This window comes from Hydra viridissima, unplaced genomic scaffold (genome assembly GCF_058129835.1).
Source record: "Hydra viridissima isolate aposymbiotic clone 2 unplaced genomic scaffold, HvirCarnegie_v1 scaffold_6, whole genome shotgun sequence".
In the NCBI taxonomy this organism is placed as follows: Eukaryota; Metazoa; Cnidaria; class Hydrozoa; order Anthoathecata; family Hydridae; genus Hydra; species Hydra viridissima.
In genome coordinates, this window is record NW_028324305.1 from 6,165,187 (window position 1) to 6,181,884 (window position 16,698).

The window sequence follows — 16,698 nt, forward strand, 5'->3', positions numbered from 1 at the left end:
ACCATTTTTTAGTCCTCCATGTTTTCATTCAAAGTTTTATTGTAAAAGTTACAGACTATTTTTTGGAAATGAATAATACAGATGGTATTGTGTGCTATTACATAGCTTAAGAATGGATAATCACATAATCGGAATGTTTTAAATTATCAAAATATTTACAAATATAAAATTAAAAACTATTTATTCTTGAATTGAATCACTAAAAAATATCAACATTTAGATCAACATGTCCAAGAGAAACAAGATGTTTTTCATTATAAGAACTTAATGCCCTAACTAAATTATGTCCCTAATTAGAATTATTTCCGGACACCTTGTACCGGTTCCACGAGGCAGTTTTGAAGAGGTAGTGAACACTTTCTCCTGATTGCTCCAAAAAAACTCCTAGGCCCAATTTTTTTATTTTACAGAATTCAGATACATGATTGAAATTTTGGTGTTAAAGTAATATCATGTTCCAACATCAAATTTTTATAGCAGGCTTTTAAATTTTCGATATTAGTTTGAAAGTTTTCATCAAGTCCGGATCAAAAGCAAGACTCAACAACTAAATTTAACAACCTTAAGCATTCTCCAAAAGACTTTAGTTTAATTGGCAACTTATGATTAACGACTTCCCACTTTTTAAGAATTTTTCGAGAAGAATTTCCTTTAAGTTCTTCACTATGCTGACCAGTCTTAATAACTAGTTTCTCTTCTATCCCTCTCACATACACAACAGGGATGAATTAAACTGCTACTTGGAGATATACCTGTCAGAGTTTGACTCAGTTTTATGTCCTATACCACAATGTACTTCACTTTTTCAAGATTTAATTTTTCAAATAATATTTAAATGTTTAAATATCTTTCTGGGATTTCGGGAGCTAGCAGAAGAAGAAATGGAGCATTTACTGACGAATCTTTAAATATTTTTTTAGACAATCTTTATATAAAGACCTGCAAGCTGCTACCGGTTTTGTTTTCAGGTAATCTATTTCAACTTAGCCGTAATTTTCAAAAATTTCTTTGAGATTAACTATATTTAAACAAAATTTGATAAAACTACTTCCCCCGTCAACATCAATTTTTAGCAACTGGTTCTTTGAATTAACAAATTTAAGATCCAGGAGTAGTTTAACAAAAAGAGTAACATCATTGCAGTACGCTACTATAATATTTTTATATTCCAAAGTTTTATCTTTGTTTTTAAATTCATATAAAATATTTTCTTCAGAAAATAATGGGAGAAGATAACTGTCCAAATCACAGACACAGTCTTTCAGTCCAGGTTCAACAGCGTTTCTTCTTTTTTCAACAACTTTGTAATTATTAACTTTTATATAATAAGTTTTACTACAAATATTGCATCATTTTATTCTGCAGAATTAAATTTGTATTAGAATTGTGATTTTACCTTATCATATTAGCAAGTGTTATCGTTTGATGGTCACTTAAGGAAAGAGAATTCTGAATATAAAGAAGATTTTTGTGAGTAAAATTGGTTGTTTTTGGAGTATTCTCAGATCCAATAGATAGTTTCAGTTTACTACCTCCTGTCTTCAATGAAATGGTGTTATCACTTTCACTACATAGCTTTTATTTAACAACGTGAGAAACCATTTGTTCCTTGACATCTAAATAAGTTACAAAACTATGGAGACCGAATGAAAAAGGTTTCGACAACCTTAAATTGTTTAAAAGGTTATAGGTTCAAAAGCTTACAAAGGTTTTTTTAAATTAAAATCATCACTTTTGATTTATTATTCTTTACATTTCTCTCACTTATCTCTCTATTAGTAACGCAAATTAATACGGTTTTCTTGATATCTCAATGCAGCTGATATGTTATTTCTGAAAAAAAAAAATTATATTTACAAACTTGTTTTCTGTAGAACATGGTATTTCACAGACAAATAATCAAACTTATAAAAATGTTTTCTACCTGAGCGTTGTTTTATTGCATTTATGATGCAATCCTCTTTTAACTTTAGTCAGACAAGAACTACACCGCGGACTAATAGATGCCGTTTTAAAGCTCTTTGTACCAGCTTTTTTCTTGGGTATCCCTCCCTGCGTTCTTGCAATTTTTCATATTTTACAGCTGCTAGTTTTTAGTTTCCTGATATTTCATAAAAAATTATAATTTTATATTTCTTTACAACAGACATACAAGTAAAGTAACATTTTACCAATTTCATGTTTTAGCCGGGATAGTCATCTTTGACCAGTCAATGTCAAAATTAATTTTCTGCCTGAGATCAACAACATTTGTTCTTTCAACTCTACCCCTACACCTTAAAAAGATATAGATATGCTAGTATCAAACAAAATGAGATTTGATTCATTTATCAAATCTTATTTCTTTGAGTTCAACAAGGTATCCAATTTTTCCGTTATCCAAATGGTTTTACGTTTATATATACTTTTTATATATATTTATTTAGTTAAAAATATTTAAGAATACCAACCTTGGACACAATCCAGTAGGGCATCGATCATCAGCAATGCTATAATCCGAAAAACAGCTCTGAAATTTAGAAATTATATGGCTTTGGCTGTTTATTTTCATATGACATTTACGACCACAAAAAAGACATTATTTTTCTCTATTCTTTTGATGATCAAGTCTGAGGATGTGATTTACTGATTCTTAACATTATTTAAACAAAATTTATTCTATGATAGTTTTTTGCAATTAAATTTGTGGCAGAAAAAATTGCTGATTAAAGATGGTCGTAAAAGACAAAAAAAGCGCGAAAAAATCTTAAAAATGACATAATTACTTAATAGGAGTTTTCTGATTTGATGGACTATATACATAAATCAGTGATCAGTAAAATATACTCATTCAGAAAACGTTAAAACTAATTTGGGCACAATTCAGAAAACTTAAATTTAGTAAAGGTTAACCGTGAGGATTAGTAAAACCATAGATTGAGCTGCATGAAAATTTTTTTAAAGATAAAATATATATTATAGATAAATGACATAGCAATAAAAAATCTATATATTTAACAAACGATCTTTAATAGTGCCTATTAATCACAAAAACACCTAAGTGAACATTTATTTTCATTGACAGATTAGCACAAGGAGATAATTTCAATGCGTTAAGATGTAGCACAATAGTTAGGAGTTTCAGAAAGTTGCACCCTATCTTTAAATGGTTTGACAAAAAACTCAGCTTCTATTGTCACCGGGTAATTTTTTAAAATCCGAGTTAGGTCTTTTTTGAAATCTCTTAATTCAAGTTAATCTTTATTTATTATTATTATTATTATTTTTGAATTTTTTAATATGACTTTCCGAAGCTTACGCTAGCAAAAAAGAAAACTTTTTAGCATAGGTCTGAGATAGAGGTTGGTTTTCTTAATAGCTAAAGCATTTTTAAGTAGTTCATTAAAACATTACTAACAGGGTTTTTAAAATGTTAGCGGAAACTCACCTTTTTCTATTATTATAACATTATTTTACCAAAATCTGTTCTATGCCACCAAATAAAACGCAATTTTGTTGTTTTTTTTTTTCTTTCTCATTTAAAACTATATTTGTGTTTTTATAACTCTCTCTCTCTCTCTCTCTATATATATATATATATATATATATATATACAGCTGCGGACAAAACTACGTGAACGATTGCAAATAGTTTTTTTTAATGAAATTTTCAATGTCTTAAAATAAGTTTATAGTTTAATACTATATATGGTTGTATAGAGCGTTTTTTGCTCTATAAGACTGTGTAAAGTGTATTCTCTAATAATTTGTTTAAAATTAAACATATCTAAATGTTCAAAAAGCATCAAATATTTTGCGCGACAAAACCACGTGAACGATTATACAAACGTAAAAGAATAATTTAACTAACATCAACAAATAATACATTCTAAAAAAAAACAAACATTAATATTTAGTTGCATAGCCTTTAGAATTGATAACGGCCTTGCACCGTCTTGGCATAGATTCTACAAGAGTTTCAGTAACTGTTTTGGTAATGCCTCCCATTCATACTGTACGGCTCGAAAAAGTTCATCCGGTTTTTGAAATTTGCGACCTCCCAAGCGTCGCTCAACTTCAATCCATAAATTTTCGATTGGATTTAAGTCGGGAGATTGGGCAGGCCACTTCAAAACCGTTATGCTATTATTTATGAGCCAATTTTTTACAGTCAAAGCTGTATGTTTAGGGTCATTATCATGTTGATAAACCCAATTGTGAGGCATTTTTTCTAAAGCGTGTGGCAACATTTGATTAGATAATATTTCCCTGTACTGTAGTTGGTCCATTATACCGTTTACACGGTACAACGGACCAATTTCCAGTCCAGGAGAAACACCCCCAAACCATTATATTGCCACCCCCAAATTTTACAGTTCCTATTGTATACTCTTTTGCAAATCTTTTACCTACTGGACGCCTAACATAACCTCGACCGTCGCTGCAAACCATGTTAAATTTACTTTCATCCGACCACAAAACTGTTTTCCAATTTTCAACCGTCCAGTTTAAGTGATCTTTAGCGAACTGTAGGCGATCTTTGACGTGCCTGGGCTTAAGGAATGGTTTCTTTGCAGGTCTGCGCCCATAAAGACCTCCTTCATTTAAACGCCTTTGAATCATTCGTGTGCTTACGTTTTCCATGCCTGTTTGCAGACGAATTTCAGGGGCTGTCAAATGTGGATTCTCAAGAGATTTTCGCACAATTTTTCGATCAGTACTAAAAAATAAAATGTTAAACATTAAAATTAACATTAACATTAATATTATTAAGATTAAATATTAAAAAAAATAAAATTAAAGGAATATTACCGCTTATCCGTAATACGTGGACGACCACCTTTCTTAACGATCTTTTTGCTCTTTTCTCGGTGTATAATTTTATGTATTCCACCTTTTGACATCTTCACATGAGCTGCAATTTGCCCAATGGACCATTTTTCTTCTTTGCGCAAACGCAAAACCAAGCTTTCAATTTTTGAATCAGTTTGACGAACCATTATAGTTTAATTTTTTTAATTTTTTGATGTTAAACAGAATAATCTTGAGAAATTTAAATGATTGTAAGTTCTTAGAATACCAAAACCACATGAACGATTTTTAAAAGCACTGATTTCGATGTGAATATAATATAATTTGCATCAAAAATGACGCTTTTATAAATCGTTCACGTGGTTTTGTCGCGCAAAATATTTGATGCTTTTTGAACATTTAGATATGTTTAATTTTAAACAAATTATTAGAGAATACACTTTACACAGTCTTATAGAGCAAAAAACGCTCTATCCAACCATATATAGTATTAAACTATAAACTTATTTTAAGACATTGAAAATTTCATTAAAAAAAACTATTTGCAATCGTTCACGTAGTTTTGTCCGCAGCTGTATATATATATATATATATATATATATATATATATATATATATATATATATATATATATATATATATACTTATATAAATAACTCTAGCGACATTAAAAAAAGATTTCTCGTTAACACCAACAAAATGGATTCTAAAATTTAATGATTATTGTTGCTCACTTTTTACTAAAAAGTCAGAAAAAAAATCTGGTTAAAGTGAGATATTGCAGCAGTATAAATTCCACATACAACAACTAATAAGCTTTTATGTAAACAGACTTTTGATAAAAGCTGACAAATCATTCTATTCAACTCGCTTAAGTTTATTAGAAAATTATTGTGCAGGTATTCAAGAGCTTGAAAAACCTAATGCAATAAACTCCAACGAACTCCTATAGAAATCTCAATAAGTTTAGTAAAACATTCAATTGCATTTACAAAGATTTTTAAAAAGATTACGTTTATTTATTTCCGGTATGATTTCCGTCAGTTTGTATAATACTAGTACTGACACTAATACTTTCGTAAATTGTCTCGTAGCCGAATTCGTCCGCATAAAGGCAAGAAAAAAGCTTTAAGACGATTCGCTACGCTGGCTTTTGGTAATCTTAATCTATTAAGAATATAAATGCACGTCATTTTTGTTTTAAAATAATGGTATCTAAAAAGATGTGGAATAAAGTTTGATTATAAACAAAGCAAGCTGATGGTATTTCGCAAACAAAAAATGTTTCTTCATCATGGAGTTTACTTCTTAGTTATTATCGTTTTATTTGGAACCAACCTATGTAATAGTAAGTTGAGGGTTGACTTTTTACTATTAAATGCACTTGTAGGTTCGTCACAAACTTAGTCGTGTTAAAGATTAACGTCCAATATATTTTCTCCCGGATAGCATGTTTATGAAACTATTTAAATGAGAAGAGAAACGTTTCTTTAGCCCCTTACTACATTAAGAAGTAAAGTTATAATTATATTACAGGTATTCTGAGTAAAATCACTTAACTTTAAACTAGCAAGCAATACATTGAATAAAATAATTTGAATCATTTTTAATATTGTCAAAGGTTCCTCCTCTAGTTGTATGGCCGATCAATGCAAGTACATGAAATGTCCTCCTGGTTACAAATGTGCTATAAACACTAAGTGTGGGTGCACAGTTAGCTGCAAACTAAGTAAGTAGAGTTTGTCTACATTTTTCAGAACTTAATTAGACTTCTATATTTTTAAAACAAGAAGTTTTTTGGAAAGTCTTTTCTTCTTATTGATAACTTCTCTAACATTCCAAACTTTTGTTTATTGAACTTCTGATAGGCGAAAAATTTGCATTATGATTGAAAGATGAGCATAGTGACGGTAAAATATGATGTGAAATATAGAAGTTCTATGTCACACCATATGTCTTACATATGATGTGACATATAGAATACATACTAGTATGACATAGAAGTTTTTTAGTTGAAGAATTTTTCAAGTGAAATATTTGTTATAATCTATATCTGTAGGATCACCCGAGTTAAAGAGAGCATGCGAAAATTATGATCTTTCAATTGATTGTAAAGGTAACGGATCTATTGAAATTGTTTCTGCAAATTATGGAAGAACATTATCAAGTATTTGCCCCGGACAATTAGATAACGTTACTAATTGTTTTAACGAAGCAAATTCGCTCAACGTTGTACTGAGCAAGTGTGATGGCATGCCTTCTTGCGTAATATCAGCAAAAAATGCAGTCTTTACTGACCCATGCTACGGAACATATAAATATCTGGAAGTAAAATACTATTGCAGCTGGTAAACTGTAATTTAAAGGCACTTGAATAATACTTTGAAACAGCTAGGGAAAAACGAAACATTTTTAAATGAAAATCAAAATTGTATTAAAACTAACAAAATTAAATATAAACCTGTTAAAACAACTTTTACTCTTGAATTCATGAAATTTAAATGCGAAACAAGTTATCGATTTTTTTTTCAAAGAGAATATAATAAGTTTCCTCTGACTCTTTACTGAAAACATAAGTAAAACATAAAGTTATACTTTATTTTCTCTAACAATTAAAGAATCTACTCTAAACTTCAATTCTTACATCTTCAGGAAAAAGTTTCAAAAAAAACCTCAGCGGTATGGATTTTAAATGTATAAATTTCAGGAAAATGGCTAGTAGTTAATCAATTTTTCTAAGTTCCTCTTTAAAGGACAATTTATCAGTTACGAAGAATTTGAAAAAACTGTTTACTAAATCAAGTGCTGTTGTTGCATAGAACATCAGAAACAAAATGCCTACGACCATACCACGATGAATACACCAGTTCTCGTCCGAACATCAGAAACAAAATGCACGAATGTATGCCAAGTTCTTTTCAGTCAGTTTGTTCTCAAGTCCTTCGGATGCAAACATTCGTCTTATCTGTGGTCCCAATAAACGCACCAAACACAACTTTGGGATCTGATGACTAAATCATTGTTGCGATCTATTTAGTCGTCTTAGGACTGAAATCTAGTGCCGTAACTAGTTGCTTGATCAAGCCCAGTTGTTTGGAGAAAGGTACAAGAGTTTTGACTGATATTAACCTGAAATAAAACGGAAAGCGTTTGTTAGAAGCTTACAATGTTTTAATAATTTTATAAAAGCTGTATTTTAGGTCTCGTTTTTTACTGCATAATACCACATTAACTACAATTTAGAAGAAAATATGCTCATTTCATTCATCATTTCACAATAATAGTGCGTGACGTGGTCTAGCTGCAGTGAAAAGGCTGGCAGTTTTGGACTTTGAAAACAGGTGAAGCTGTGACTCTCAAATGATAGGTGCTTTTGGACCATAAGACACCTGTATTGTCCTAAATATTGACACCTTAATGTCTTAACTGAAGTTTACGTTGCATTAAGATAAAATGAAACTTAATTTGCTAGCAGAAAACACTTCTTTGGAAGTGTCAGGTGTGTTTTCCTTACAAATATTAAAGCAATTCACAACCCATTCCGAAGCTCCTGTTAGTTAATCTCGGACTTGAGGAAATACAGAGCTGATATCAGATCGGATTTTACGTAGTCAAAGGGATGTCCCATAATTCAGAATCTTCCAAGTCTCTTGTCTATATCCTCACTATCAAGATATGAAATGTTTCGTTAAAACAATTTACTTTATTTTTAATAATGACAACCCTTGGTTGTGGCAGAGGCATAAATTAGCTTGCAGTTACCCTTAATCTTTTTATTATTTTTAGTACAAGTTGGATGATATAACAGGAGTATAAGATGCGAAAACAAAAACGAGACCGAAATATGCGTTGATTTGATTTTCCTGATACATTTGGATATCATAACAAAGTTGAGCGGTCTTACAATATAGGGCTACAGACCATTTACAAACTGAAGTTTATCATTGAATTATTTTCTTTTGATACAAAGGTCCTGGAAAGGATAGCTATTTGTGGGTTTAACAAGCATTGGGTATACGCATCGTTTAACTTTTAAGTTGTTGTGATCTTTTTTCAATCTTAGGATCTATATGTATGGTTTTATATAAATTATCTTTAGCAATTAAACTAAAAAGATACAGAAAAGATTATTTATATAAAAAAAAATAAAATAAATTAAATTTAAAAAAATAAAAGAACTTAGAAATTTAAAAAAAAAAAGAATCTGGATTTAACCTTCATTAACAAGTTCTGCTAGCACATCTCGAGCATGGACAGCTAAAACAACCAATGCACCTAAAGTTGCACGATGTTGCTTTGATAATTTTTCTCGTACTAATGGTTTGTTACTTAGTTGATATTGTGAAACTTTTGTTTTTTTTGCTAAGCGGTGTGGCTAATATTTATAATTATATTTAGTATTTTTTCTGGTGTCAATTAACTCATAGATCTTTTTTTACTTGTCTCACTTTTCAATGAGCTAAATACATTTAAAATTGGGGTTAAACCCCCTGCCAATAAGTATTCCAATGAGTTTAAATAGTTGAACCAATATAGAGCACTTAGAATGAGATGATTTAAATAAAAATGCGTTGTGCTAACAACAGAGGACAGTTGCGAAACATATGATAATGTAGTATAAGCATCATCAACTTACTTATCAACTTCTAAACTTTAGGTCAACATTATCTATAACTTCTAAACCTTAGGTCAATATAATCAATATTTTCAGCGAGGTCAATAAATTTTTTTATTCAGGTTGATATTTCGTTATTGCGTTATTGCTAGGTTGATATTGCTTTCTCTGGGACATTAAACTTTTGAGTTATATTTTTATTAAATACGTCTTTTGCCAGGTCTTTTAAAGCCTTGCATTTTTCTATTATAGGTCTTTGTTTTACAAAATGCATAGTTTTCCTTTGATTTAAACATTCAATTACTCTTTCGAAGAAATAGTTTTTAAAATTTTAAAAAATGGAATGTTTTCGTATCATTCAAAAATCCCAAAATATTGCTAAGTAATTTTGAAAGTTTATGATTACGAGAGATAAATTGGCTTGAGGACCGAAAATATTGTTCATGATAAAAAAAAAAAAAGTTTCATATATTAAACTATTGAACTATTAATGTTTAAGATATCAAGAATTTTTAGGCCCAGAAAAGTGGTTAATGCCCAAGTGAATGAGAAAAATGCTCGAGATATAGACAGTTAACTGCATTTTAAAAACAATATGCAACTGTTTGATGAAATTTAAGATGCTATTTTATTTCAATAAGGACTTATTTGTATTACGTTACTGAATTACAAATCAACTGCCAATATTGAATTCAAAATTGTTGTAACGTCAAATATATTCGGTAATCGTTTATTGTGTGCTCTTAGAGATGTCTAACTTTGTTTTTCAGCTGTAGCTTTAATGAAAGGTTGAGCGAATAAATATGTTCTGATTCAGAACATATTTATTCAGAATTTAGAACTTCTGAACCTTAAATTAAGTTACTGATGTTAAAAAAACGCATACCAAAAAAATTAACGAGAGTTTTGCCGCTAATTCTAAATTTCAAATTCTACAAATCACAAAGTTTATCAACAACTTGCATTTTGATTTGCACTTATAAACTACTGTATTATAATGCACTTGTACTTATACATTACAGTACCATAGTTTAAAATAAATAGCATACACTAAGGTTGTTCTTCTAATAAGTGGCTGAAAGTATAATTAATAGAACATAGACAACCTGTAGAATATGGAAATGGTTACCTCGCAAACTCTTTTTCGATCCGTTGTAGAGCGCCTTAAAGTGTTGAAATACTTTTAAATAGTTGCGCCTCTGTTTTTTTCTAATCAACGCCTATGATCCTTTACTACATTAAAAATTCTCTAAACAAGTTATTTGCTGATGAAAGCAACCTATTCAAATGCGGCATGGTTATGTTATTCGATTAATCTCAAAATGAATTCAAAGTTCATTTCTAAGAGTGGCTGAAAAAATCTCGATAAGGTTTGAGACAAAAAAAATCCTTATCAAGTCAAGCAATATAAAGTTTTCATCATTTCATCCACTTAATACAAGGCGACAGTTTTTATATATTCAAAAGCTAAGAAATGAAAATATCGAGTTCATTCGTGAAACGTGACCGTGTTCCTTATCTTATTTACGTATGAAAATGTAAACTTGAATAATTACCAGCAAAAGAAACAAAATACTAAATGCGTAGGCAAACTGCCTCTTCAAATGTTTTGAATAAATTATAACTAAAACAAAGCAGCTGTTGTTTAATCCAAATTATTTGAATAATGGAAATATTGCCAGGAGTAGTAAATGTAAAAGCAAGCTAACTCTAAGCTAGCTCAATCGCAAACAGAAACTTGCTTTTGTTTTCCCAAAGAAATTGAATAACGCATTGATCACAATCAGTCAAATTAAAATGAAATTGAAGTATACTTAGAAAACTTTCTGTCTTTTAAATTGGCCGTTTAAGTTGTTTACTACGTTCGAAAAGTTGAAACCTTCTTCTGTAGCAAATTTACAGTTTATCAATTACGTAAGAAAAACAACAGAATTTGTAAAAATAATGGTAATCAGAAAATACTCTTCTTAGTAAATATATTATGGCGGAAGCCATTAAATCCCAGCCGCTAAAGATATTTTTTCGAACGCTGATTTGTCGGTTTTGAAAAGCCGGTTGTTGCACTTAAAAAACAATTTGCTCGTTTGTTGATGTTGATGAGCAACCCGGATCATCTCTGGCAGAGCCCACTCTTCGTTTTACCACTCACAAATGAAAGTTATTTATGTCAGGGCTTTCTCATACGCGTTTTTCATGATACTTCGCTGAAAAGTTCTTATTTCTTAAGTTTAAAAAAAGTAAATAGTTGGATTCTAGGTTCACACGAGTCAACTCATTTAAACAGTTGTTTTTTGTTAACTTTTCCAAATACCTTTAAAAAGTAAAATTTGAAAATAAAAAACCTTTCTAAACGTTTTTATAGACCGATCTTAACAACGATGATCAGAACCATTAAACTATTAAAGTTTACCATCAAAATCATTTGGATTTTTGCACTTCGTACTAATATCAAAAAGGAGGATAATTTAGTGCTACACATCCTCTAAAGCAAACAGAGTTAACTACTTATAGGTTAAGAGACTTTGCAAGGAGTCTTTTGAAGAAGTTTACTAGGTATTCTAAAAACGTTACTAAAACATTAGATAAGGTACTCATCCAAAAAAGTAAGAAACTTCGGTTCATAGAAACATTAGCATTGAAATATTTTTAGCTTTCTTTGATATCAATTGCTAAGCTCATCAAAGATAGATGTGCTTTAAAATCCATTGTAAAATGAAAATGAATTTTTAAATAAAAAAGCTTTCTGACGCGTGAAGTTTATAAAGCCATCTTTCCAAACTTTAGTGGAATTTATAAGAGAAAGGGCGCTCTAATGGCTTACTGCTTTTTCCCTGAGAGCTTTAACAAGTATAGATTTAAAAGTTCACGAGCTTTAATCTTGGTATATTGTCCGAAGTTCCTTTGACACAAAAAACTGCTATGCCCCGCCTTTAAAACTTATGTCGTTTGAGCAGAAAAGCTAAAGAGTAGTTTCTACGCGAATTAGCTATGTATGAAACACTTTTCAGTTTTAAAATGTATTAAGCTCAAAATGACAACATTCTTTTTACGACTTAAAAAAAAAATAATTAAAAAAAAAATAATTAAAAAAAAAAAAGGTGATTGATTTAAAAAACTGCGTTGGATCAAAAGCGTCATATTAGTGTACTACATTTGACGTTCTTTTAACAAATGTCAACGCTATTCCCAAATGCAGAACAGGCGTGGGACGCTTAGCGATTACTTGAAGATTAAGACGATTGCGTGGATGCCTTCGATCGCTACTACTAAGTCATACGCTTGTAATTGGATTGGGTATGAAAATGCAATTAGTATCAACTTCGAAGAAAAATGAAGTAAAAAGTCATTTAACATTAATTATTGCCACGCATTTATGACGGCCTTGCAGACAGTTTTTTGTAGTTTTTTTTTTTTGACACGTTTTCTTCCCGCAAAACAAAAGAAACACGCTTGTCTTTTGTTTTACAAAAAGTATATAAAATGGAGCACCTCCCGAAATTTCGTTAAAAATCCGAAAAGAATAGTTCGGTTTCAATAGAAAAAAAGAAAATGAAAATAATAGCTGTACTCGTTTTGCTAGCATTTCTGGAAGCTGCGCAATCGATCAGCGGTAAGTCGATTTTCAGGCATACACGTTCTTTTAGATAACATTTAAAGAGTCTGAACAAAAAATAAGTTACGTAGAACCGTCAACACTATTAGTTTTGGTTTTGTTTTCAATTCCAGACTTAGTTCCAGATAAGCTCTTATTTTGTCTGAGAACCCAATGCAGATACATGAAGTGCCCTCCTGGTTATCAATGCGTAGTCAGTTCACCTCAGTGCGGATGTTCAGCTAGTTGCAAAAGAGGTAAGGTCATAGTACGATATAAACATGTGTTAGATAAGAGTTTTCTGATCGAGGAAAACTTTGTTTTGTAATTAGATCAGTAGAAATGTAAGTCTCGCTGTATTAAATACACTTGTTCAGTCTTATACTTTCCATATTTCAGTTCGCCCTATCGTGCTTGTAGCTAGAGCTTGTGAAGGGTTCGACCTCAAACTGGATTGCAACGGAAAAGGAACTATTCAAATAGTAGCAGCCAATTACGGTAGAAAGCTTAGTGATGTCTGCACTGGCGGGCCAAACCTCTCCAACACAAACTGCAACAATGAGTTGACGTCGCGCAATGTCGTAATAAGCAAATGCCAAAACCAGATGTCTTGTACCGTGAAAGCTGCAAATGATGTTTTTGGAGATCCTTGCATCGGGACATACAAGTACCTTGAAGTTCAATATTTTTGCAGCGACCAATGATTCAGCCACCTTTGCAGTGACCAATAATCCATTGGGCATCCGAATTGTTGTTATAATATAAAATATTTACAGGTTATTTATCACAAGTCTCATTGTTTTCACGAACAAATTAAACAGCTGACTTTTTTACGGCAGAAAATCTAAATAAAAACCTACCCTAATAGCTCGAAGACTAAAAACAAACTGAAGCTATAAGTTAAAAGTTTGGCTATTTTTTCGTTGAGCTTAATGATAACGTAGAAGCAGGCCTAAAACTGTTAGCTGCTCTGTTGGTGTACAAAGGCGTGTAATGGTGTCGGCAAACACCATACGAGGCCTTCTTTATCGGGCACTCTGAAAGAAAATATTTAGCACTGCACTAAATTGCAAAAATCTCTATTATATCTTGTTTTGGTTGTTATTTATTTTTAGTTAATTACATGTTTATCTTTTTTCTTTGAACCTTTCTCTCCCAATTTTAGGGAATGATAAACTATGAAATATTTTTGTACATATTTCATTGTGTGATACTTTTGATAAAAGTTAAATTAAAAATGAATTTCATTTTTTTTTTTTTTTATTCTTCTTCAGTATTTGCTTTCACCCTTTTATGCACCATTTTTTTTTCTGTAACTAACATAACTCATAAAAATCATCTACAAAATTACAGTGGTACTATGAAATGTTAAAGTAGACTTTTTCTAAAGCGTTTTTCAACTCTCCTTTATAAAATAATATTGTTTTCAATCGGTCAGAATGCACCATTTGAATTGGGGAAGTTTAGTTTAGTTTGTTGTTATTCAACAACCCAGTGCATGAAAGGGTTAAATGCTTTGTCGTGTGTTCAAATGGATTTCAATTCAATCCTCAATCTTATGAGATTTAAGTTGAAATGATCAGGACTTTTTAAAAATTTAGCTCACAGTATATTTAAAATTTAAGTATACAAAATATACTTTATACTCTTCCAAAGTTTTATTTGAAAAAAAGTTGTTTAAAAGCGTCAATAGTTTTATTTCATTCCAAGAAAACACTCGGTAAACCTTTTAAAAAAGATAAAATAGAAATTCCCTCTCAAATCAACCAAGTCGTAAATAGTTTTAGAACTCGCTCATTTTTGCAACATTTTGAGTGGATAGATTGAAAACGAAGCTAATCTAAATATTGAATATCATATATATTTTGAATTATCGTCAAGATTTAAAATTTCGAGTATTTCTCTAAAACTTTTAGTCTAGGCAAGAATCTGTGTCAGAAATAAGGCATTACCTGTCTTTGTATTCAAAAAGTTGGGAGCTGGGTTAAGTGTGAACTGGATTGATTTCTCTCACCACAAATTAACAGATATAGGATTTAAAGAAGAATTCTAAGTTACTAACTTATTGAGAAATTTAAAAATTTAATTACTAATCTGTAAATTACTGATACAAAACATGTGACATCTGACAAAAATTTTCTTTTGTTCCTAGGTTAAAACTATAAGTTCCTTGTTCTTTGTAACTGAACAGCACAAATGAAATGATTTCGGTTCTGAATCTTTGCTTTTGTGTTCAGAGTGATGAGTTTTAAAGTTTGGCTGTTTCATAATATAATACAAAGCGCAATAAATTTTTAGGCCAGCTAAGAATCTTAACAAAGATTTCATGACAAAAGTATCAGTTGTAAAATAGGGAAAACGAGTGTAAACAATAAAAAATAACAATAGAAAATAGTCAGAAAATATTTGATCAAAGGAAGTAAGATAATATCAACGGGATGCAATCGTTCTTCAGATGCATTCTGCTTCTTATGTGGTCAGTTCATCAAGACAAGTACGAAGAAGTTCTCAAAGGAATCACCTAAATCACTGTGTTCAATTTCAAAACTTCATTTGGCATACTAGTTGGTGACCAAGTTCACTTTGCTTTTGAGCAACCCAAGTAAGAACAAAACTTATCTTATTTTATAGCAGTGCAATTTAAAGTAAATATATCATAATTAAAATAGGTATATTAGAAACAAATATATTTGTTCTTTTCCAGGGTGGTGCAGAGGGAAAAAAAGAGCTATGATGTTTGCTGTTCCTAGGATTTGGAGAGAACCAGTGGAATCTTTGACTAGTAAAATATAATGTTTTAAGTATTAACAAATCTAACCGCCATTACTGTTACAACTACATTTTTAAAACAGTCGGAACAAGTGACAAATAGCTAATGTGCGGTTTTCATGATTTGTAAAACTTTTCATAAAAGATTAAGACTATTTGAGAGATTGGTGTATGTACAAAATGAGTTAAAAATAGCGGTATTTATTAAAAGTAAAACTGTTTTAGTACAAATCTTAGTAAGTAAGAATGCTAATATGCCATTTCTTGGCAATTTCTTTAAATTTCTTTAAATTTCTTTTTAAAAAATCTTAAAATGAATATTTTTAAATCCAATTAAAGAATAATGAAAGATTTTTATGTGTAAAATTATATTGAAGAATTAAATATTAGCTTCCGCGTATTTTAATAGCTTTATTAATACAACAGAGCTTAAAAACCATCCTGTGAAAAAGTTAAAACTTTTTTTAAATTGTTTAGTTTTTTAATTTAATTATATAAGACGTAATTTCGATGTAAAACTTTTAATATTTGCACCAAATGAACTTTTTATATTGATGAATTTTTTATATTGCTTTTTAGCAACGAAAGTATTTCTTCACATATAGATTTCCCTCTTTTTCTTCATTTCTTATTTCAACGAGAGGCAAAAATTCCTCCTCTAGTGAGGCGGCCGCCTGTTAGGGAGCGCTAGACACTGGAGAGACCCTCCATATCTTCTTGTTAAAATGTTCTTTTTAAAGCAACCTCCAAATATCCTTCCTCCAAAACAAAATTATAACGGTGGCCGCTAATTGAGAAGCGAAAGCCAGAATATTGTGCTATTTGTAAATTTTTAGGAGGTGCCTGCCCAGGGTTGCAGAAGAAAAGTGAAATTTAGTGAAACTAGTGTCGAAAAGAGGTCCGTTTTAAGATTGCATTATCAAAAAAATCTG

General features: G+C 30.5%; 1 protein-coding gene and 1 pseudogene across 1 annotated transcript in view; one reads left to right on the forward strand and one right to left on the reverse strand.

Moving 5' to 3' along the window:
• Positions 1-973: 973 nt before the first annotated feature.
• Positions 974-2,200, reverse strand: LOC149886779 (uncharacterized; annotated as a pseudogene).
• Positions 2,201-6,411: 4,211 nt separating this feature from the next.
• The window catches only part of LOC145202604 (uncharacterized), a 66,183-nt gene continuing 55,896 nt past the window's right edge, over positions 6,412-16,698 (forward strand). The window contains exons 1-5 of the mRNA XM_090091431.1: positions 6,412-6,519; positions 6,850-7,138; positions 12,930-13,015; positions 13,132-13,254; positions 13,397-13,690. Coding sequence (XP_089947557.1) covers positions 6,429-6,519; positions 6,850-7,138; positions 12,930-13,015; positions 13,132-13,254; positions 13,397-13,690 — 883 coding nt within the window. The 5' untranslated portion in view covers positions 6,412-6,428. The remainder of the gene's footprint in view (positions 6,520-6,849; positions 7,139-12,929; positions 13,016-13,131; positions 13,255-13,396; positions 13,691-16,698) is intronic.